Source organism: Sinocyclocheilus anshuiensis, unplaced genomic scaffold (genome assembly GCF_001515605.1).
Source record: "Sinocyclocheilus anshuiensis isolate Anshui unplaced genomic scaffold, SAMN03320099.WGS_v1.1 scaffold63, whole genome shotgun sequence".
NCBI classification, from domain to species: Eukaryota; Metazoa; Chordata; class Actinopteri; order Cypriniformes; family Cyprinidae; genus Sinocyclocheilus; species Sinocyclocheilus anshuiensis.
In genome coordinates, this window is record NW_015552625.1 from 2,218,330 (window position 1) to 2,242,226 (window position 23,897).

The 23,897-nt window shown below is 37.9% G+C and overlaps 3 protein-coding genes across 7 annotated transcripts in view; 2 read left to right on the forward strand and 1 right to left on the reverse strand.

The window, feature by feature from the left end:
• Positions 1–354: 354 nt before the first annotated feature.
• On the forward strand, positions 355–15,690 carry rufy2 (RUN and FYVE domain containing 2). Of its 3 annotated transcripts, XM_016457920.1 has the most exons (19): positions 355–594; positions 1,046–1,196; positions 5,341–5,514; positions 5,953–6,070; positions 6,439–6,540; positions 8,894–9,017; positions 9,106–9,170; positions 9,278–9,343; positions 9,489–9,558; positions 9,649–9,750; positions 10,004–10,120; positions 10,228–10,395; positions 10,476–10,573; positions 12,212–12,331; positions 12,446–12,575; positions 12,732–12,826; positions 12,910–12,958; positions 13,117–13,197; positions 14,672–15,690. In XM_016457920.1, the coding sequence occupies exons 2-19, from the start codon at positions 1,121–1,123 to the stop codon at positions 14,813–14,815; spliced, it is 1,899 nt and encodes a 632-aa protein (XP_016313406.1). In that variant the 5' UTR covers positions 355–594; positions 1,046–1,120; the 3' UTR covers positions 14,816–15,690. The 3 variants fall into 3 exon arrangements, with proteins under 3 accessions (XP_016313406.1, XP_016313405.1, XP_016313407.1); XM_016457919.1 differs by lacking the exons at positions 355–594; positions 1,046–1,196 and adding an exon at positions 3,265–3,784; XM_016457921.1 differs by lacking the exons at positions 355–594; positions 1,046–1,196; positions 12,212–12,331; ... (3 more) ...; positions 13,117–13,197; positions 14,672–15,690 and adding exons at positions 3,265–3,784; positions 11,565–11,952.
• A 1,228-nt stretch (positions 15,691–16,918) lies between these two features.
• The window catches only part of hnrnph3 (heterogeneous nuclear ribonucleoprotein H3 (2H9)), an 11,756-nt gene continuing 4,777 nt past the window's right edge, over positions 16,919–23,897 (reverse strand). The window contains exons 1-6 of one of the 3 annotated variants that reach the window (XM_016457937.1): positions 19,110–19,218; positions 18,432–18,619; positions 17,641–17,846; positions 17,398–17,533; positions 17,244–17,300; positions 16,919–17,125 (exon numbers count right to left, since the gene is read on the reverse strand). In XM_016457937.1, coding sequence (XP_016313423.1) covers positions 17,052–17,125; positions 17,244–17,300; positions 17,398–17,533; positions 17,641–17,846; positions 18,432–18,619; positions 19,110–19,213 — 765 coding nt within the window. In that variant the 5' untranslated portion in view covers positions 19,214–19,218 and the 3' untranslated portion in view covers positions 16,919–17,051. Of the gene's footprint in view, positions 17,126–17,243; positions 17,301–17,397; positions 17,534–17,640; positions 17,847–18,431; positions 18,620–19,020; positions 19,219–23,897 lie in introns of those variants that run through there. The other 2 variants (XM_016457938.1, XM_016457939.1) reach the window with 2 other exon arrangements.
• Positions 21,319–23,897, forward strand: part of LOC107666548 (phenazine biosynthesis-like domain-containing protein) — a 7,079-nt gene continuing 4,500 nt past the window's right edge. The window contains exons 1-4 of the mRNA XM_016457940.1: positions 21,319–21,477; positions 23,150–23,246; positions 23,331–23,429; positions 23,513–23,622. Of these exons, the coding sequence (XP_016313426.1) occupies positions 21,394–21,477; positions 23,150–23,246; positions 23,331–23,429; positions 23,513–23,622 (390 nt within the window). The 5' untranslated portion in view covers positions 21,319–21,393. The remainder of the gene's footprint in view (positions 21,478–23,149; positions 23,247–23,330; positions 23,430–23,512; positions 23,623–23,897) is intronic.

A 23,897-nucleotide genomic window follows, 5' to 3' on the forward strand; every position in this document is an offset into this window, starting at 1 on the left:
TCAGTATCACATGATCCTTCAGAATTATCATTCTGATATGCTGATTTGGTGCTCAGGAAACATTTCATATTATTAAAAGTATTACAGTTATGTTGCTTCAGATGTGTTTAATTAGAGTTGGTGCTAAACACTGCAGGTCAGTGGCCCTCCAAAAACAGGGTTGAATATATCCTTGCTGAATAAAAGTATTAATTTCTTTTAACAATAAAGTATATTCATTATTTTCTCTGAAATGTGCATGCATTTACACAAAATCATCACACAAAATGCAGCTGCAATAAGCATTGTGCATAATACTTAGTGGTATGCCTGTCACATTCATGCTTCTTACTCTTGCAGTGCAGTATCATTCAGAATCCCACTTCCTGAGTAGCCTGCAGCTCCACACTTATTGGCTGGCAAGTATGCTTACATGTCCCGCCCCCTTTGTTTGACGCCTCTGCTACCCTGCACCCAACGCACTCAGCTGTTCCAGCAAGAGACATCTCCTCCCAACTGCCCGCTAATGCAGCAAATGGTTGCACCTCATTTAATCAGCTTTCCCAGCCCAATAGTACAAGAAGAACACCAGCAGAGGGTGTAGACATAAAAGGGGTAAGTGTGTATTATTATGTTGCTGCAGCACCACTGAGTGATTCATTTACATTTTAAAGCAGAAGTAAGTGCCTAAGCCAGATGACAAAGCATGAGATGTTTGAATTCATGTTGTTATCAGCTTTAAATGTTTACTGCACTGAAATCTTAAGGTGTTTTGTCTGCTCAGTACGAATGTGCATACATTTCCTTCCATGTGAGGCGGGACAGTGGTGCAGGAAATCAGAGTCATATGATAGCCAGATCCAGATCAGCAGAAAACAACAGAAACATGTTGAGTTTGTGACCGAGTCTGGATGTAGGTCATCAGCTGTATGCAACAGTCGTCTTTTATTTTCTGCAATTTCAGTTAGTTACAGATAAATGACAATAGGTATGCTATTAGTTCAGTTAGACATAAGTAAGTGATGTTTAAATGTTAACCACCCTTGTATTGTCTGTATGTGTTCAGTGTATTCAGGGCTCACTGAGAAACAAGACGTTCATCTTCAGTCTTCACCCTGAAAGGGGTTGTGGAGCAGCAGTCATGTATTCCCCTCAGAGCCTCCACCGGTGGGGCATCACCCATAGCGAAAGTATGGAGCGTTTGACCTACAGTCAAGGTAAGCTTCTAGAACTTCATATACTAAGTTAAACAATAGAAATTATATAAGTTATAATTGTTTGGAACTGCAGACCCACCCCATTGTAACTAGCATAGTATGGTGACACCCTACTCTTCACGGAGAATAATCCTGACTCAGCACCAGTGAGGTGGTTGTCAGCAGAGGTTGTTAGTGTTTATTTTAAAGCACAAGTTTAAATTCCTCAGTGTCAGAAGTGTTAGTTCAAAAATAAGTTACTTTTAATTGAATTAACTCAAAATTTATAGTGGGGATTGTGATTGATCCCAGTGACTTGAATCTTTTTGAAAGAGTTAAGCCCCATTCACACCAAGAATGTTAACTATAAAGATAACGATATTAGCGTCCACACCAGCGGACGATATCGTCTGTTTATTCTAAGCGCACACGCGTCTGCCGCTTTAAATTCTCCAGCTCGAGATAGCAGGATGGATTCTGATTGGGTGTTAAAGATTTTATCGTTCATCAGCTGGAAATAATCATTCTGGAAGTGATTCCAATGATATCGTTACTCTGTGCCTTTATCGTTGTAGCTGTGGTGTGAACTCTGCTATTCTTTAATATTGAGAACGTTTTTTAGAACTATATCTTTATCGTTATACGATAAGAGGACGATATCCGCTTCGTCATGCCTAGAGCTGATCCATGCTGGTCGCTGAGGAAATACATCAACTTCGCGCTGTGGATCGCCAGATCGGCTTTCACCGTGGATGAAGCAAAGTCCGGCCCGGGGTCGTCACATGTGGTTGCCGCAAGCCCGCCCGCCGCCGCTCACTCTAGCCCACCGTGTGTGACGCTGTGTTTCGTTGTGAAAGCGAAACTACTTTGTTTGGCCTTCCAAAAGAGGACACGACTAGAAATCAGTGGTTAAGTTGTATTTACAACACTGTTCCAGAACAGTTTAACCCAAATATTCAGATGTGTGCAGCACATTTTATGGAGGACTGTTTCCTGCTCCTGGTAGAGTAGACTACAATGCCGGCTGTTCTGACTCACAGACTGTACACCAAATACACAAAATAATGTTATTTTAAGCAACATCATATGACCCCTTTAAGCAAAAACCAGTAAATTTCAATAGGAATACACTCGGTCAGGAATATCATATAATGGCAAAAAAATTCCCAGTGCAAATTTCGCAACTAATTCGTCGCGTTGACTAACAGAAATCTGCTTGGTTTAAAAGTGACTTCTGTGTGAGCTGTTTCATACATCACTACATTATTGACAAAAGACAATTTTGCGCCTGACCGCACCTTATGCTAGTTTGTGGTGATGAGTTTTGTGCTGAAATGATTTTGTTTGATGATTTGTTAAAGCAAAAACAAAGATGGGTCCGAAATCACATATTGTCTAGTAGGTACTACTTGTGACTGCCAAAAAAGTATGTTCTATATGAAATTCAGACACAGTACAACCGCCAGTACCAGTCGCATCACTGCTATTCACAAATCCTCTCCAGCTGTGGCTTCATGGGATAGAAAAGTATCCATTAAATGTGCACTCCAGAATTGGTGGAAGTACTATGTCATCCGGGTACTTTTTGCCTACTGTATGCTGTGAATGGGGACATACAGTATGGAAGTATGCATCTTAGATGCAACGCCAGTCGGACACGATCAAATCGAGTTTAATTTATTCAAATTTGCATTCTAATAAGAGAGACCTCATTTAAGAGTTTTTCTTAAGTTTTGTCTTGAAAAAAAAAACCGCAGTCACTCACCTTAAAAGGGAAAGAAGCGAATGAGACAGTGCATGATTAGAACTTTTCACTTTGTTTTAAAACACAAATTCTTTCACGAACGAATCACGACCAATTATTATAATTACCCCATGTTTTCCCCCATTATCACGATAAACCATAATAATTTAATAAATATTATGTGTTAAGGCTGTTATAACCCGTGATTATTTCATAATTTTCTAAATGAAATATTTATTAGTTCAGGACAATGTTCCATACAAGCGGTAGAGGGTAGTATATCCATACTCTTCCACTGAATTACGTCTTTTTTAACGTTATGACACCACCCACCCACCCCTTTGCTGCAGACGGATCGTGCAGGAGTGCCCGGGTGTAAACAAATCTACAATCTAGCCATCTGTTCGCAAAAGACATCATGATCATATGAATGGAAAACATACGTCGCCTTTGGGGCGTTGACAAGGAACATCACAAGGGAAAGAGCTTGAATTACGTCGTTAACTGTTTATCAATGCCGCTCAACACATCACCGCCGTGGTGGTTAGGTGAAGCGTTATCCTAAACTGTATGATATTCTCGTTAACGATGGCGACACCTGCAGAACAGGACCTTGTGTTGGCAGAAGCAGAGAACAACAAAGAGAGAGCGCAAGTGTTCGGTATCCTCAGATTGCAGGAGGATAAATCGGTCGCCGGTGAGAAAACGAGCAGCGCTGCCATGAAATCTGGAGACGGGAGATGGCAGGCGCCCATATTCGCATTAGCCAGAAAAGCGTCAGAAACCTTCTCGGGTGGCATTCACGTCTTGCCCAAAGTGCCAGAGCCCAAAACGTCGCCTTTTGCCGAAGAATGGGATGCCAAGGGTAGGTTATGGATAACATTAAAGCCCGTGGCTGAAGTCGGGATTCAGTTGATCAGATGCAGAGCCTACGTGTATGGCAAGCCGTTTTAACATTGTTTGCTTAAAACTAGCTGTTTTGTTTCTAGTACTTATTTTAAATGACTAGTAAAATGTATATATACACGGATTAAAATCTATTTAGTTAGTTGTCTTAAGTATTATATATCCCATTGGTACTAGTCAGCATCCCAATGGTGTGTGAAGCAGGCTAACTAGTCCATTATTACTGGTAACAAATTGCACCTTTTTCCATTGAATTCTATTTGGATCTGTGCTGTTATGTATCAGCTGTTCACTTCTGATTAGAAGACCTATGTAAATACAATTGTTGCTAATAGCTATTCCATTTTTACTAGTAAGAGATACTACTACTATATTGTTTAGTTATCTCTCACTATTCAAATAGTCATGTGTTCTGATTGTTACTAGTAACATTTTTAATCTTACAAGTGAGATTTTTAATTGAACTATAAAGTATACATTCAGACTAATGATAACAAAAAACAACCAAAAAGCAAATGTTTGAAATTATGGAAACAGTGCCTAGGAGATAAAGAATAAGTATGAATATGTAATAATTAGTCTGTAGTGAAATTGAAAAATATACTAGTCATGTACTAAATAATACTTACTGGTAATTACTAGTAACAGTTACAGAAATACATAGTAGTTATATTAGTTTTAAGACATTTATTAAAATGGCTTGCCATACAACATTTTCTGCATGATGTCATAGTGGTATGATGTCATGAAGAGTGTGCCTTGTTGGTTTGTATTAATTTGTGCATCTAATAAATCTTGTTGTTTTAAGACTACAAAGCACCAGTTCATTCATACAGTTACTGTACAAAATTTATTTTACTGATTAGATAGGCCAATCAGCCAAATTAATACGCTATTGGTTTTTCGTGATTGGTGTTTACCCCCCTCCAATGATCATGACAAATGACCAAACTGATGGTGAATTAATTTAATAATAACATTAAGAAGAGTGGAGAAATGCACAACATATGAAGTTATTTACACCAGAAATCTGACTGAATAAGGCTTAATTCAAATAATAATATCCAAATAAATTGGAAATGGGAACCAACCGACATAAGAGGGAAGTAGATTACCACAGTGTCAGTATTGTTCGACAGAGCATGTCTGAATATGTTTGCATAAGAATTATTGATTCACCTGATGATAAAAACAGAGTCCAATGTATCACTGACAATTCAAAACTGATTAGTATATCATTTGTGCAGTATTTGTTGTTGAAACACAAAACAAAAAGTGAAATGCTGCTGTTAAGGCCTGGTGAATGAAAGTACAGTCAAAACCAGTGAAAGCGCTTTAAGGGTTTGTTAAAATTTAAACTCTGCCATGCAAAGTGTGGTCACATGTTCTAAAGAAACAGCCAGAGGTTAAAGCACTGTGATGAGTTGTGGTTGTTATTTTTCATTGTCATGTCCTTCTACCATAATAATGCTATAATTCTGGGATAAATTAGTCTGTGGGCTTTGTGTCTTCCAGCATTTCGAGATCCTATGGCAATGGAACGAGCGAATTTGCTTAATATGGCAAAGCTTAGCATCAAAGGCCTGATCGAGTCGGCTCTGAGCTTTGGACGAACTTTGGACTCTGACTACCCGCCTCTGCAACAGTTCTTTGTTGTCATGGAGCACTGCCTAAAGCACGGTCTCAAAGGTACATTATGTTCAGTTATCACCGAACAGCCAGCCACAGAGAACCATCTGTTAACCACAACTGTTATACACAACATCATAATCATTTAAAGTCTTTATATGCTTGCTTTTTGGTAGAATATCTGATTTAGTGTTAAACATTCTCTGTTATCAATATCTCTTTTATATTACCTATAGGCCTATGTTAGTGTTGTTCTTAGGCACCTGACAGATAGCAGCCACTGTTATGCCATGTTTATCTATTATAGGAAAAGAAAACGAGGAAATGCTTTTTTTGTTCATTCTCAGATGACACATCATCTGACGTTCTTGTCCATGAGCCAGTGCTGCAACAAAATTTGAATACTATTTTGAGTGTTTCATCAAAGCTTTTGCATACTCTGTATTACATATTGTGACCCTGAGTTGCTTAACAAACATGTTTGTCTCCATCTCCCAGTGAAGAAATCGTTTCTTGGATACAACAAGTCGTTGTGGGGGCCTCTGGAGATGGTTGAGAAGCTCTGCCCAGAAGCAGGCGAAATCGCAGCCAGTGTACGAGACCTTCCTGGCCTTAAGTATGTTCAGTGCACAATGTTCAGCTTACGGTTACATTGATTACATTGCACACACATCTGTAGCATTTCAATTTTATATATTTCAAATGCTCTAAAAAAAGCTATCAAGCCCACTACTATATAAATATACAAATGCTTTCTCACAGTTATTCCTCAGTACAATAAGAAATGTGCCATTCAGAATAGGGAAGTGCAAATTTCAGTTCTAGTTCCCTGACATAACTGAAACTTGCAACTGCAAGAAAAGACTATTTCCAGAATCAAGCATATCACTATCTGTCTGTCTGTCTGTCTGTCACTATCTATCTATCTATCTATCTAGCTATGATTTTTAAATCAAGCCGAACATGTCTGTACGTGTTTGCTAGGACACCTCTGGGCAGAGCCAGAGCATGGCTGAGACTGGCACTGATGCAGAAGAAATTAGCAGATTACCTACGTCTCCTCATCACCAGGAAAGATATTCTTAGGTTAGTATTTTCCTGTAATTCATTCTTTGTTCCTTTGTCACAACAGTTGTGGTGGGGTATTAGTAATCTGAGAAGTGATAAATTGTGTCTGAGACTAACTAGTGTTGTGTTTCCTGCTCAGGCCATTAGAGTGCAATGAGCAGTGCTCACTAGAGGGTGTGCATCACTTGTAGCCATCTAAAAAATTATTTCTGCTTCTACTGACTGAGATTTAAAAGTATAATTTTATATGCACTACCATTCAAAAGTGTGTGGTCGCGATGACTTTTTAAATTATTTTGAAAGAAGTCACTTATGTTCACTAAGGCTGCATTTTTTTGATAAACGTTAAAACAGTATTATTGTGAAGTATTCTTACAGTTTAAAACATTTACATTGAGTCATTTAGCAGACGCTTTTATCCAAAGCGACTTACAAATGTTGACAATAGAAGAAGCAATCAAAACCAACAAAGGAGCAGTAATATGCAAGCGCTATGACAAGTCTCGGTTAGCTTAACGCAGTACACGTAGCAAGGTTTTTTTAAAATAAAAGAATATATATAAAAGAACTGTTTTCGATTGTAATATATTTTAAAATGTAATTTATTCCTGTAATGAAAGCAGAATTTTCAGCAGTCATTACTCCAGTCTTCAGTGTCACATGATCCTTCAGAAATCATTCTAATATGCAGATTTGCTGTTCTTAAAACCTTTCTTATTATTATCAATGTTGAAAACAGTTGATCTGCTTAATATTTTTGTGGAAATCATAAAATTTTCTTTTTCAGGATTCTTTGATGAATAGAAAGTTCAAAAGAGCTGCATATGACTATTATGTATTTACTGTCGCATTTGATCAATTTAATGCATCCTTGGCGAATAAAAGTATTCATAAAAAAGAAAAATCTTATTGACCCCAAATTTTTGATCGGTTACTCCACGACTATAATAAAGAGAATAAATATTATTTAAAAATGTATTACCTTTGTGCATGCTGTCAAAAGGCATTTTTAAAGGATTACTCCACCCCAAAATGAAAATTTTGTCATTAATCACTTACCCCCATGTCGTTCCAAACCCGTAAAAGCTTTGTTCGTCTTCGGAACACAATTTAAGATATTTTGGATGAAAACCGGGAGGCTTGTGACTGTCCCATTGACTGCCAAGTAAATTACACTGTCAAGGTCCAGAAAAGTATGAAAGACATCATCACAATAGTCCATCTGCCATCAGTGGTTCAACTGTAACGTTATGAAGCGACGAGAATACTTTTTGTCCGCGAAGAAAACAAAAATAACGACTTTATTCAACAATTCGTCTCCTGTGTGTCTCTCCGCATCACCATAGCGCCATTTTGGAGATTGACCACTGAACGCAAGCAGCGTACGCTCTTCTGTGTCAGCCGCGCTGCACGGATGCGCTGTTTTTGTTCAAATCAAAGCGTAAATACACGTAAAAAACTTATCCTTGTGTCGTGGCTGACACAGAATAGCATACGCTGCTTGCGTTCAGTGGTTATTCTCCAAAATGGTGCTACGGTGATGCGGAGGAGACGAATTGTTAAATAAAGTCGTTATTTTTGTTTTCTTCACGCACAAAAAGTATTCTCGTCGCTTCATAACGTTATGGTTGAACCACTGATGGCAGATGGACTATTCTGACAATGTCTTTTAGACTTTTCTGGACCTTGACAGTGTAATTTACTTGGCAGTCAATCGGACAGTCACAAGCCTCCCGGTTTTTATCCGAAATATCTTAAATTGTGTTCCGAAGACGAACAAAGCTTTTACGGGTTTGGAACGACATGGGGGTAAGTGATTAATGACAAAATTTTATTGTGACTATGTCTTTCATACTTTTCTGGACCTTGACAGTGTAATTTACTTGGCAGTCAATGGGACAGTCACAAGCCTCCCGGTTTTCATCCAAAATATCTTAAATCGTGTTCCGAAGACGAATGAAGCTTTTACGGGTTTGGAACGACATGTGGGTAAGTGATTAATGACAAAATTTTCATTTTGGGGTGGAGAATCCCTTTAAGGCTTTGGGAACACAATAAATTCTATGTAATGCAATTCTTTTACAATGGAAAATCAACACATTGCAATTTCATGGCTTGATCAATATGAGGCAAAGATATTTATGTTTTTATAGACCATGTGGCTTCTCCTTTTTTTTTTTTTTTTAGACTGAATAAATGGAGCTAGAATTTGGACAGTTATATTGAAGTGATCATATTTGGTAGCATCCATATTTAAGCTGCATCCATAGAAAATTGTCTTTTTCTATCCATCTAACGTATTTATATTTTTTGTTTTGATACTAATAAACTAGTGATAAATGTCAAAGCATTTGTGTGTGTGCATTTGCAGTGAGTTCTATGAGAACTCGGCAGTGATGCTGGAGGAGGAGGGAGCCGTCATCGTTGGTCTCCTGGTGGGACTTAACGTCATAGATGCCAACTTATGTGTGAAGGGCGAGGACCTCGATACACAAGTATGAGCGTTGTGTATTGGCCATTTTTAATAACCTGCCGTCTGGCTTATATTTGAGAAATATTAATGCCTTGTATTGGAGTTCACAGGTTGGTGTAATAGACTTCTCCATGTACTTGAAGAATGACATTGATGACTACAGAAGTGAAGAAAGGTAGAAAGTATACTTTGTAGACAATAATTGATTACGTTAAATCATTATAATTACATTGATGTATTATGCTGTTCAATTAACCTCCATCATAAATATGTTTTTAATAGAAATGGACAAATTGCAGCTATTTTGGATCAGAAGAACTATGTTGAAGAATTAAATAGGCAGCTGAAGTAAGTTCATGCTCTTTCTAAAACTTCTGTGATATATTTAGGATGAGTGATTGTGGCTTTTAAAAGCAGATTAATCTACCAAAGCACTTTAAAATTTTGGTATGAGTGCTTATGAATTTTATCTAAAACTTTGTCTTGGTCAAAGTTCTACAGTTCAAGTCTTACAGGGACGCGTGGAGTCCTTAGAAAAATCCAACTCCAAACTCATCGAAGAGGTACTGTTTGATTTTTTGAGAAGAATAAGTCTTATCTGTGAAATAGAAGTATTCTATACTAACTTGTTGCTGTCATCATTTTTATTACAGTTGGCAATAGCAAAAAACAACATAATTAAATTACAAGAAGAGAACCACCAACTAAGAACAGAAAATTCAGTAATTCTTATGAAAACACAGCAGCGTCTTGAGGTACTGTTGTGTGATTTTAATGTGTTTGTATACAACATACATCAGGCAGATAGTAGTAGTTCATGCACACAAACGTATTATATACTTCTTATAAACATTATATTATGTGTTCCTGAAGAACATTCTGCCAGTTTTTGTGATCCATATATGTTTAAATCAATAAAAATATTATTAATGTGTGAAAAATGTTATCTGTAAGATACACAGTATTCAATATATACTATAATTGCTGTTTTTACTGTACTCTATTCAGATTGCAGAAGGAGATTTGAACTGTGAGCTTGACACGTATAAGCAGTCAAGGCAGGGCCTGGATGAAATGTACAACGAGGCAAGACGCCAACTTAAAGAAGAATGTCAACTCAGGCAGGTCTGTGTTTATATATTAAAAAAAAGCAACCTGCTATTCAGATTGTGCAGTGGCACACTGGCACTAAGAAGAGGTCAAACCTGTTTTTGAATGTATCTGTGCTCAAGGATGTGGAGAACGAGCTGGTTGTGCAAGTGAGCATGAAGCAGGAGATGGAAATGGCCATGAAACTGTTAGAAAAGGACATCCATGAAAAGCAAGACACTCTGATTGGACTTCGGCACCAATTAGATGAAGTTAAAGCCATCAATGTGGAGATGTACCAAAAAATGCAGGTAAAACATATTTTTTATTAAGTTTTCTACACAATTTGTGGCTAAAATACACTTTAATCAATCGATTTATTCTTCAACAGTCTTCAGATGACAACATGGGACAAAAAAATGACATGATCGCACGGTTGGAGGAGAAGACCAATCAGATAACAGCAACTATGAAACAGCTAGAACAAAGGTGAGAAGCAGTTTCTAATTTATTTTGATTCATGTCGATCATAACGTTTAGTCGTCATCATACTCCTGAAGTGCATTCAAAAGATTTTCAGTCACTTTTGAGTGTTTCAAGTGCTTATTTGAATGAAATTAGAATATTTTGTTTAGCCTGATTCTAACCTTGTATTTATATGATGTATATAAAAACATTTCAAAACATTTATGGCCAGTTCAAAGTTTTAAGTAAGGCTTTGTTTAATTTAAATTCAGATTAATTCAGATTTTTGTTTCCAGAAAGTAGCATATACTACCATTCAAATGTTTGAGGTCAGTAAGATTTTTTTTTCTAGCAAGTGCACCTTAAAATGATCAAAAGTGACAGTAAAGACATTTCTAATGATACAAAAGATTTCTATTTCAAATAAATGCTGTTCTTTTGAACTTTTGAATTTTTTAACATATAGGCCTAAATGCAGCCTTGTCAAGCCTAAGAGACGTCTTTCAAAAAACATTAAGAAACCTTACCGTTAGTGTACCAGTGTAAATGCATTTCAGGATATGATATCTGCTTTTCCAGGCTAAATCAAATTAGTGTGCATTGATGGCGTCCGAACCATCAGTGCTTTTGTTTCATCAGTAGAAATGGTTTTCAGAGGGTCTAGAAGTGTCGGATACCTTATAGCATGCAAAGGACTTTGCATGCATGTATTCTGAAGGCGCATTGTATTGTTTTCTATCATCTAACCGCTCATCCTTTAGCATTTGTGTTATTTTCTTGTGGTGACGTGGTGCTGTCATGTCCACTTCATCCTTCCCTTTCTTCTCTGTTGATTTACCGCCATCGTATTTCTGATGTATTATGACTGCACTGCTTAATAAGTTCTTAAAGCTTTGGGATGAATTTGAAATTCACTGATATTTACATCCTCTTTCCCTTTTTGTTCCCCTTTTCATTTCTTTTTTCTCATCTTCTCCCTTCCTATAATTCCATTGTGTTCTTTATCAACAAATAGCGACAAAGACCTACTCAGCCAGACAAGAACTCTTGCTATGTCATTTGTAAAATGCGCTAGCACAGATACCGAGCACCAATATAAACTAGTCAAAGATATTTCCTTCTGATAGTAAGATAAATTTGCTCTTTGTCACTTAACGCTAGTTGTGTGGCGATAAGCCTTTGTTCTTAAAAGTGATGAGTTGATCATTCTTCACTAGCCCCTTTTTAAGTTTTATTTGATGATGCTTACTGTTTTTCCACATACTATTTAGTAAGCAAATCTTTCTTGTGGTTCTATAGCATAAATATTTACCTGTAACATTTAACAGTCAAAGAAACCACAAATATGACATGTCTTTTATCACCGTCTTCAATAAATTTGATGTTTTCAACTACTCGTGACTGTTTATTATTTGTCAAAAAAAACGTTAGAAAATCAAAGTAGCCTCGACCCTTATGAAATTGCCAACTCGTTTCAACTTTCTGGCTTTTCCCGCAGCGCAACATTTCTGTCGTCTGGCTCTGTATTTTTGTTCCCGCTCTATTGTGGCTATTGAATTATGGCCATCTTTTTATTTTGTTTCCCATATGTTCCAATACATTCCCGCCCATTCCATTACATTCAGAGCCGTAGTTTTACCCAGTTGGTTTGAATTACACCAGATTGCAGGATGCCGAGAGGGAACGTGCCGGTGCCGAAGACGGGGTGCGCAAATTCAAGCAGGACTTCACAAACAAAGCTGACAGTCTCCAAAAACAGATTGCCCAGAGAGAGAAGCAAATGTAAGTTTTGCAAAGGCTAGAATAGAATTCGAATTTTAGAATTTGTCTCACAACATCTCATTAACGCTGGCGTGGAAAATAGGAAGTGGGTTTTAATTGACACTTTTTATTTAGGATGCAGCTGGAAACAGATTTGAAAATAGAAAGGGACTGGCGGCAGACGTTACAGAATGATTTAGAAAGAGAACGAGAGACCATCGCCCAACTCACTGCTGAAGCACAGCAAATCAACGGACTCAAAAAAGTAAGAAGAATTAATAGTAACCATTAGGTCCACAATAAATCTGTATGAGGACTAAAGTGCTTGTGTCATTTAATGTGCTTCTTTGTGGATATTTTTGTTTTGCTGAATGCACAAACATTCTCTATTGGGCTCTGACGTGTCTTTGTGTCCTTTCAGGAGTTTCACAGGTTGCAGGATGAGAATACGCAGCTGAAGGGAATTTGTGAGGAGCAGGAACAGGTGCTGGAGGAGCTGGGCTGCAAACTCAGCGAGTATGTATGATTTAAACATCAGTGTCATCTGGGAGCCTTCAAATCATGTTATTTATTTACTCATACACATTTTTCTTATTCAGGTCAAAGTTGAAAATCGAAGATATAAAAGAAGCCAACAAGGCACTTCAGGTTTGAAACATTGTTTGAGATAAACAAGAAAGTACCTGGAACATGTTTATAGACATGAGGCTTATAGATCAAAGTACCATTAGAAACCACCACAGTGTTTTTTTGTACTGTCAAAATTTAATCAACCTTCTGTAGTTTAACATGTTTATATTAAACAGGGTGGACAGATCTGGCTGAAGGACAAAGATGCTACGCATTGCAAACTTTGTGAGAAGGAATTTTCAATCTCCAGAAGAAAGGTCAGAACCAAAATGCTATTCTGTAATACACAACGGTGTCTCTATCACAGCTTGCTGTCCATTCTCACACATCCACACTAATTCAACTGCTCTAAATAAAGAAATTTACTGGCACAAGGAACGTATTGGATTTATGCACTTGAAAACATTTCCAAATAAGGATTAGATGACGCCTGAATAAAAGACCGAGTTGGCAAATGATGCTCTGTACTCTTGAAGTCGGCATGAAATGAAAAGAAAAATTCTAAATGCCTGTTATCCATCCTACTGTGAAGGATTCAGCCATACATGTTAAATTTTTTTGGGACCTCTTAATAATTAACCAAAATGTCATAACTTGATCCTCCAGTGAAATGACAGACTTCTTTCTGGTGACGCATGCCAGACTTCTCCAAACATTTAAGCTGTGTTCCAATTCAGAGGCTGCATCCCAAGATTGAATGCGTCACAGTGGTGCGACAAATGTTGTCCCATTTCGAAGTCTCCTTCAAATGCGGCCTCAAATTGAGTCCTTTGTGTACCGATCTAGAAGGATACAACGTGGCAAGGCTTAGACATCGTGCCCCGGAGACAACAGGACTTTCTTTCTTTTTTTTATTTGAGAGAGAGAAAATGGCAGATTACATGGTTCACCCAAAAATGAAAATTACCCCATGATTTACTCAACCTCAAGCCATCCTAGGTGTATATGACTTTCTTTCAGACAAATAAAATCTGAGTTATATTAAAAAATGTCCTGGCTTTTCCAAGCTTTATAATGGCAGTGAATGGGGTTCGAGATTTTGAAGCATAAATCCATCATAAAAAGTTCTCCACACAGCTCCAGGGGGTTAATAAAGGCCTTCTGAAGCCAATCGATGCATTTGTGTAAGAAATACATCTATATTTAAAACTTTATAAACAGTAATCTCTAGTTTCAAGTCCTTTTCAAATGTTATTGCTGCTCGTCAAATGCGGCTGTCACAGTTGCTAGGCGACAAGAATAGGCAAGCTAGACTTTTCCATTTAACAACGTTCAGCTCGACATTTGTGGACTTCTTAGGATGCAGCCCCTGAATTGGGACACGGATTTAGCCCAGCCCCTTTTCATACAATTAAGCTGACATTCAGATCTGCCGCCATCCAATCAACAACTGACGCATTGAACCAAATCCTGCATTACATTTTTTTGTTTGATAATTCATTATTCATTTCGATAATCCATTTGATTTTGATGTGTCACAATACAGGAAAAAACTGTTACTACTCCTGTTTTATCATTAAAGGGGACCTTACTCTGAACACTTCTGATTTATATATTTAACTCCTATGAAAAACAACTAAAAGGAAATTACCCAGAGCAACTGTTTGGATGAATCCCAGAATATCAGTAGTGAAGATCCCATGGAGTCATTTTGAGTCTGATCCAAACCACACAAAAAACAACAACAGGCCCTTTAATTGAAAGCTCTCTTGCTTGTCTTTGTTTGAACAGCACCACTGCAGGAACTGTGGGGAGATCTTCTGCAACGCCTGCTCGGATAATGAGCTGCCGCTCCCTGCTTCACCCAAACCCGTGAGAGTCTGTGACACCTGCCACGCTCTGCTCCTCCAGCGCTGCTCCTCCAATGCCACGTAAGATAGAAATGACAGCACATCGTCACAAGGGCCAAAATCAGCTTTAACTCACAGACTGCACTGTCCAGCATCGTCAAAGTGACCAAAATGTATGCAACGTTTCTGTGTTTGAAGTTTACATTTCACATAGGCCTGTTGCCTCAGAGAAGACTTAATGGCACTTGTGCAGATGGCCAATGCCGTGTTTGTCACAGAGCGTGCAATGAAAGAAAATGAGTTTACAAATGGATTAATGACTCTGAGTGCCTCCATCTGGGCTGCAAGTAGACTGATTTAGATTATTTATACTAGTACAACACTCCCATGCATTGTAAGTATACTTTTGATATATAAGGGTGAACGGGTTTCATTCCTCAAGAGTCAAAAGTGAGCAAATGCAGTTACTTAAAGGGATGTAATTTCTTGAGCAATTATATTTCAAATTCAGTTGAAATACATAACCTTACATTCATGTGTGCCTGTATAACAAGCCAAACTGACAATTAGGGATTTTAAATGTTTCCCTGAATCTAGATGGGCAAAAAATTTATGGGTATATGCAAGTAAAAATATTGTCAGTGCTGCTCAAGAATGACTGAGGTGGATTCACATCAAATAGCACAGATAATAATGTTCAGGTTTCTTTTCTGCAAACGGTATTATTTCACAATTGCAGATTTACTTTGGTACAGAACTGGAACACTACTCACTTTGAGTATTTGTGCTAATGTTTGTTTGGATAATTACTCGAAATACAACGTTTATGTATGAAAATATACATATGCCTTAAAGCACTAAAGTTGATTATAATTCCAAGACTCGTGTGATGGATCTTAGCATTTAGGTGCTGCAGTACACACACTATTAATCAAAGGTTTGGGGTCAGTAAGATATTTTTTGGTTTGTCTGTTTTGAACATGAACTCTGCTGTAAGTAATTAAGTAAACCTAAGTTTCCTCAGTTCAATAATTGTTCATCTTGAAATATTAATAATAATGTTATGTCTACTTCAAAAATCAGTAAAGATTTTACAGCTGAAAGATGTACCACAGCCTGAAGATAGATGTTTAAAATTGTATAGAATTACTTAAAGCTGTAGTCCGTAACTTTTTTTGTGTTCAAAATTGATATAATAAGCGAGTACACCATGAATCCATTTTCCAAACCGTGTTTTTGGCTTGTCCTGAATCACTAAGGTATGCCTATAATAAGTGTTTATATTCGGACTATTTAGACTGGTTCGGGTAGGTACCGCTGCGGAGTAGCCCAGTACCTGCGTGATTCGCCATAGACATAAACAGAGAGAAGTAGCTCCGGCTACAATGTTCTTCCGCAAGACGCACGCAGTTCTGTTTACTGTTTAAGTTACGGACTGCAGCTTTAAGTCTGAATTACTGAAGACTTGAGTAATGGCTGCTGAAAATTCCACTTTGCCAGCTTTAAAATACATTACCATTAACTATTTACTTTTATAGTATTTGTGAAATATTAAATAAATATTAAAATAAAAATTAAATAAATGCCACCAAAACGTTTTAAAAACGTATAAACGGTAATGTACAAAACTCAAGGCTACACAAATCATCCTGTGTATTAAAAACATATATAAATGTACTGATGCCATATGTTTCATCTAGCTTTGACCAAAAGCAAGATGTCACACTTTATTCTTTACATTACATTTGTCTTCAATGAACATTCTTAGGTCAAAAATAAAATATATCAATAAAAGATTTTATTCCATGGATGTGTAAATTTCACAGGTTTCAATTAGAAATTTTACTGAGCAGCAAAAACTGGTAAACACCCAAAATGATGTTATTGCTTTGGGAAAGAAAATAAAAGTACAATCTCTCACACGCAACTTGGGCTTCAAGCTATTCATACTCGAGTCAGAATACATACAAAGCGCATATCTTTAGTTAGACTTTAACACAGAATGTCATATAAAATTCATTAAGCAAAATGTATAGTAGCCGGTCAATCTATATGCAACAGCTCAAATACAGTATCTCACAGAAGTGAGTACACCCCTCACATTTTTGTAAATATTTTATTATATATTTTCATGTGACAACACTGAAGAAATTACACTTTACTACAATGTATATAGATGGATTTAGATTTAATTTTCTTCAAGCCTGGAAAATAGTTTGGGCATATTTCATAGGAACATGTGAAAACATATTCATATAAAAAGACCTTCCAAGCTGGAAGTTCCAACTTTGGGTTGAAAAGTGCATGATTTGTAAGCATCCTCAATACATCCCCCTTAGTCCACTTCCTCGAGAGCCCATACCACCAGAGTTGCCATAGAAACCTCCTCCACGGCCTGCAGTGTTTTTATGCCCCCAAAACAAAAGACTTAGATTTGAATGTTGTCTTCACACCTTCTCATCCACTTCAACAAAACTATTACATAACAACAATCTCTACGCAGTCATACTAACCCATTTCGGACGGCCCACTTGAAGTTGAATTCAGGAAAAGCTCAATGTAACGATGCTCTGCAGAGAGGAAAACAGTGCAAGGATAAATGTGATACTGAAAACAATTAGGACAGTGTTACAGTTTGACTAAGACAGAGGTTTGGAGACAACTTACGCATATGATTCTTGTCTTTTGACATGGCAGATACAGCATCTTCGTGAGATCCGAACTCAACGTCTGCCTCTCCTGTAGACTTTCCATTAGGTCCTACATCAATGTGCACCCTCACAGGAATTAAAGGGGCAAAGAACTGAAAAAGAAATAAAACACTCACACAAGGGCAATAATACTTCACTGTATAACAAAATAATGTAATAAAATATCCACAAGAAATGGCAAATCTGTGGTGTTTCTTACATGTGCGATATCCGCCTCTGTAGCACGGAACGGTAGGCCTCTCATGTGCACAAAATGACCGCTGTGAAAGCCTGAGTTTGAGTCGCTGCTGTAGCTATGACCCCCCATTCTTCCTCTTCCTCTATCATCACGCACGTGCTCTTCAAACATGCCGTTACCAAAGCAGTTGTTGTTAAAGCCATTGTAGTCTTCAAACCCACCATATCCTTATGAAGGAGAGACAAATTATTATTTTTTACATCCTGTCAGTGAAAGAACTTTTCAAAAGTTTGTGATCAGTAAGATTTTTTTTTTGAAGGAAAACTCACCAAAGCATTTATTTGATCAGAAATACAGTAAAAAGTAGCAATATTGTGAAATTTTATTGCTATTGAAAGCTGAATTTTCAGCAGCCATTACTTCAGTCTTCAGTGTCGCATGACCCTTCAGAAATCATTCTAATATGCTGATTTGCTGCTCAAGAAATATTTTGTATTATAATACATACTTTTTTTTTGTGGAACGGGTAATACATTTTTAATGATTATTTGATGAATCAGCATTTATTTAAAAATAGAAATCTTTTGTAAAGTTATAAATTCTTTACTATCACTTTTGATCAATTTAATGCACCTTCACAGTTTAAAAGTACTCATTTCCTTTTTTTTTTTTTTATTCCATCTGAGCCCAAACTTTTGAATCGGTAGTGCATATAGCCATTCAAACCCACATTTGTTAATTAGCTATCCATCTTGTTAACTAAAACCCAGTGAGAGTTAATAAAGTTACAAAGCACTATTAAAGTAGTATACCGCTGCTGTAATCGCCTCTGCGCATCTGGTCCAGGACAGCACCTCCCCTTCCAGGCCCGGGCCCAAAGAAGCCCCCGCGTCCCATCATGGGTCTGTCATATGGACTAGGCCTCTGTCCCATCATCCTCCGGGGTACTTCGTAGTATGCACGCATTTCATTTTGACTGCTTTTGAATATCTCTATGTACCTGAGTTTATTTTGAAATGCAACATGTTAATAAACGTACAGGCAGCTGAATGTTTTAACAGCAATGAGGAAGATTTCAGGTAAGACAATACTTGGGGCCCACTGACTAAATTCATTATGGCATCACAATAACTGACAGTTTATTGTCAGTTATTGACCAGAGGGAGAAGTAGTAAGTGTCTGACATTCTGCCCAGTCATAAAATTTAACTGTATCTAAAGGCCAATTTCAGACAGAAACGGAATCTTAAAAGTATTGTAAAGTGCCTGTTCATTAAAAGGTTCCTTTGCTCCTGCAGTATGTTGCGCCCAATGACATTATGAAATCATATTTCTGCATATTGTCCCCTAATGACAGTGTTATGTAAAATTAAACATTTTAAGTATAATAACATGATCATACCATCTTTTTCCAGAGCAGAAAGATGCATGACCCCCCCACCCCACATTTAGAGATAGCATTAGCACCCAGCCCAGTCTTGCCGGCCCCACCTGTGCCCTATTCTTTCCTTGTGTTTCCCCAGAGCCTTTTCTGCTATCTCCTTTGAGGCAAACTGCACGAAGGCTTCCCCTGTGCTCCTCCCCTGGTAGTCCATCGGCAATGTTACAATCTGTAAGTAAAAAAAAAAAGGAAAATCACAACTGCAGCTCTTTTTCTGTAAACTCACACAGAGCGCTACAAAAGATGCTTTCAGTTTGAGAGTTTGCATACCAGAGAAAAAGGAGGCCACTTCCTCCTGTGTGCATGACCAAGGCAAACCACGGATCCGTACCACATATCCTTCATCATTATGAGACATGTTTACCTTGACAGAACTGTATCTGAAAAACAAATTAATGTAACACATAGGCAGCTCACTAGGTTTGAAGGCACAGCATATCTAAACTATCAAAATAGTTCGTATTAGTCTTTTTTTTTTCTGTCTTGACAACCTTGGCAGTGCATCAAAACCAGTAATTGCCTACCTAGACCGCACTGTGTTAATTAGTCAATACTCTTAACTCGATCAAAATAGTTTGTATTAGTGTTTTCTCTGTAGTGACAACGTTGGCAGTGCATCAAACCCAGGAAGTTGCCTACTTAGAAAGAATTTCTGGCCATTTCAACAGAGTTTGGAACGTATGGAACGTACGTATGACGGCCAAAAAATGCTGTCTATGTAGGCAAGTCGATATATTTTGAGACAGCCATGTTGTCAAGAGCCAGTGGCTTCCTTCAAGAGAGAAAAACAAACAATAATGACATTTCACACAAACGCAACATGTTTTGGTGTAGTTAGGAATACACCAAAACATGTTGCGTTTGTGTGAAAAAGGTGCTTACCTTGCACCGTACCTTATATTAAACGTCAATTTAAGTTAGCCAGCTAGACAACCACTACCGGTAGGTCAAAATACGGGAGGGTTTTAAACTTGAGACCAAGCTAACATGGTAACGTTACATGTTATATATAGCATTCGTAAAACAGTTCGGTCATGTGTCAAACAAACCGCAACCGAAACTGATGAACTTTATACAAAACGACTGTAACATTAGCGAGATATTCTTCTGACAGGAATCAACGACCGACAAGTTGACAGTTTCTGGAACAAAAACCAGCACTTCCGCGATCCAAAGTACACAAAATATATTCACCATTGCGTGTAAATGATCAACTTATACATGAAAAGTTAAATATGAAGAAATATATACATAAATAGCTTCTCACCGTCAAGCGTAACCCTGAACGATAGTCCAGTAGTCCAGAGTCGAAGTCTCGCGAGAACGCGGCCTGTCAGAGGACACTGACCTCGCTGCAGGCGCACCGAACGGTCTGACGTGTGAGCCGAGGCTCCAAGCGCATGTGGCGCATGCATCACGGAAGAGTCATCAAACGTAGAGGCCATGTGTATTACCGCAAGAGACTATAATAATAATAATAAATAATAATTCATTACATTTATATAGCGCTTTTCACCACAGTGTGTGCACCCCCTGCTGGCCTCACAAACTCCTCTTCCAGCAGCAACCTAGTTTTCCCAGGAGGTCTCCCATTTATCTATCTGCAACTCTGTACAAACAAGTACAGCTGTGGGAAGACTGTGAAGGCTAGTGAAGCTAATTAGAACACTCCCTTCGATTTTTCCCTCCTAAATAACAGTCGTGAAGAAAATATTTTTTTTTTAGTAATAATGGAAATTTTTCAGTTTTTGACTGTGTTGACAGTGGAAAAATGCAACAATGCAAATATTAATGTTGCAACTGGTGGTTCCAGATCAACAAGTGTCGTTTAACTATGTAGCTACTAACGTTTTAATGAATCATTTGATACAATGCACTTATTGTGTCCATACATTTTACTTCGTATTAATATTTAAAAAAGTAACGCATTATTTTAAAGTGTCCTTGTTACATGTTACATGTACTTTCTATGATAATAACAATAAATGATGCATAATTACATGCAAGTAACCCTAAACCAAACCCTAATCCTAACCCTAACCATATAGTAAGTACATGTAGTTAATTAATATTACTCGGTACTTAAATGTATAATTACACTGTAACAAGCACACCTTAAAATAAAGTGTAAACAAAAAATAAATAAATACCGGCATGTAATTACATGTAATTAATTTGTGTAATAATATTTATAATTACGTGTTGCCTGTAACTTTAAAAAGGGGGGTTACACTACTGGGGTCAGTTTCAGCAAGCCTCAAAGCAGCACTGGACTATGACTTGCTAAATGTCACGCTAAACTCGTTACAGCTGTTTTACTCTAGAGTAGAAGCAATGGAGATTCCAATATTTACAGTTGATTCTTTTACTAATTTACCATTCAAAGGTAATCCTGCTGCAGTATGTCTTATAGAGAATGTAAGTATTACACTGCACAAGACAGTTTTATGTTTTTTAGTTTCTGATTGTTGAAACTAGTGCTGTCAAAATTAGCGCGTTAACGCATGCAATTTTTCCAGTTCAACGGCATTAAAAAATTTCAATTAAAGCTGCCTTAAAACTTTGCATGCATGTTAGTATTTGTTATATATGAGTCAGATTTAAGAACATGTCTCTGAAATGCAGTGGTTTTCAAAACTGTCCTGGAGCATCCCAGTACTGTCCTCCTCATCTAACACACCCGATTCAACTCGTCAGTTCATTAGAGACTTTAGGGCCTGAAGCATGCCAGAAAAGGTAAAGAGTTGTGCTCCCCACAAATATAGGTCTCTGCAGGAAAGTAATGGGAGTTACTAGATCAGTGGGCGAGGCCAAAACAGAGGGGCATTACCCGATTGGCCCACGTCATAGTGACGGTATGTTTAGGGGTGGGGTCAGGTAAGGGGCATCATTTTCATTGCATGATTTAGAAAACGCAGCAGTTTGAAAACACCCACAAAGTCAGAAACACCCACTTTTGCTCTGCAGAGACCTCAGTCTCGTATGGAAGGCTGGTAGAGCCAAAACGTGTGATACGCGTTAACACGTAATTACGGCTTAACACGTAATTTACGCGTTAACGCAATTTACGTGTTAACACGTAATTGCATGGTAACGCGTAATTGCGTGTTAACGCGATGTGTTAACGCATTAGTACCACACGTTTTGGTTCTAACGGTCTTCCATATTCCATAGTATCGAGTTGCAGTAGCCCCTCACTGCAGAACAAAGATCCAGGGGGCGAGGTTGGATCCACATCTAGGGGGTGGAGATGGTAGGTTTAGGGGTGGAGATGGGTAGGTTTAGGGGTGGAGATGGGTGGGTTTAAGGATCAGGGGGTGGAGACGGGTAGGTTTAGGTATATGTAACGTGGGAGGAGTTGGATCTGGATCCAACCTCGCCCCCTGGATCTTGTATTCTGCAGTGAGGACCATCTCTCGAGTTGTGAGAAAATACCATGCGTGTCAGATCCGCGTCAAGTTCAGCAGCGGCAGTAAAGTAATAGCAGCCAAAAAACCTAATGACCCAGCTGTTGTGATGTCTGCAAAGAACAAAAGAAAAAAGAGGAAATCAGTAACTTTTGTAGCTTTAAGGATTCAGCTATACTTAATTTAGATTTTAGTGTGTGATAACTTTAGTCAATTTCTGTATTTTTCTTACCTGCTTTATTATAATTGGTTTATGTGAAAATTGTTTTAAGTTCACTTTAATTAGTTGTTATTTTTTTATGTTAAAATTTATATCTCTCAATTATACTGTAGCTAATGTTGAATGGCTATAGTCAATGGTGAAATATTAGGGGGAAAAATCTATTTCATAGAGACATCAGTAGTAGTATTGGTATCAGTGATACTCGCCATTAGTCATAAAAAGGATGCCACTAAACAAATATTAAAATACTGTCTTTATGTTGTTTCTACATTTATTTGAAGATTACATGTGAAATTATTGAAATGTATATTTAAAAACATTAATGTTAGGTGGGATTAATTGTGATTAATTTCAAGAAAAAAATGGCAATTTTTTTTTTTTATCAGTTGTCAGCACTAATTTAAACATGTTAGCAGCTATAAAGATCAGAATATGAAATGTTTCTCTGTAATACATTTAGGAGCTGCGAGATGATCTTTATCAGAGCATTGCTGCTGAGATGAATTTATCAGAGACTGCTTTCATCACAAGACGGAATTCTATGGATTATTCCTCAGGTATTCTACTGCTGAGATGCATGTTGAAATACTCAATCAACTCTGATTTACATGTTTGCTTTTGGTTTTGATATATTTTAAAAGGTGCAAGGTTTGGATTACGCTGGTTTACTCCCACATGTGAGATGCCACTATGTGGACATGCAACACTGGCCTCAGCAGCAGTGCTCTTTTACATGAAAAGTAAGAAACATTTGTTCTTACATTAATATTTAACCAAAGACAATGGACTGTGACTATTCTAAAAGTACAATATCATCACACAGAAAATGTCAACCCTGTACTGATGTTTGAGACAATGCGTGGGGAGCTATATGTGCGTCAGCATGAAGAATCTCTAATAATGGACTTTCCCTTAAACAAACCAAACCCCCAGGTATGACCAAAACACACCTCGTGGCAGAGTATGTGAGCAGAGTGGAGCGGCAACAATTTCCCCTCCGCACTCCAAGCGTTCATTAATCACTCGGCTCCAGCTCCGCTCCGGGTTCACCATTTCCCGCTCCCGCTCCACTAGCGCCGTTCTCAAGCCCGCTGGCCTCTGCTCACTCAAGCTGGCCTCCGCATACTCTAGTCCGCTGGTCACTCTAGGCCTCCGGCCTCCGCTCACTCAAGGCCGCGGTGTGTGACGCTGTTTCGTTGTGAAAGTGA

Coding starts and splice junctions, on each gene's coding strand:
- rufy2 (XM_016457919.1), top strand. CDS start 3,490: ATGATATTCTCGTTAACGATGGCGACACCTGCAGAACAGGACCTTGTG. Junction 9,171..9,277: donor GACTACAGAAGTGAAGAAAG/GTAGAAAGTATA, acceptor TGTTTTTAATAG/AAATGGACAAATTGCAGCTA. Junction 9,751..10,003: donor AAACACAGCAGCGTCTTGAG/GTACTGTTGTGT, acceptor TACTCTATTCAG/ATTGCAGAAGGAGATTTGAA.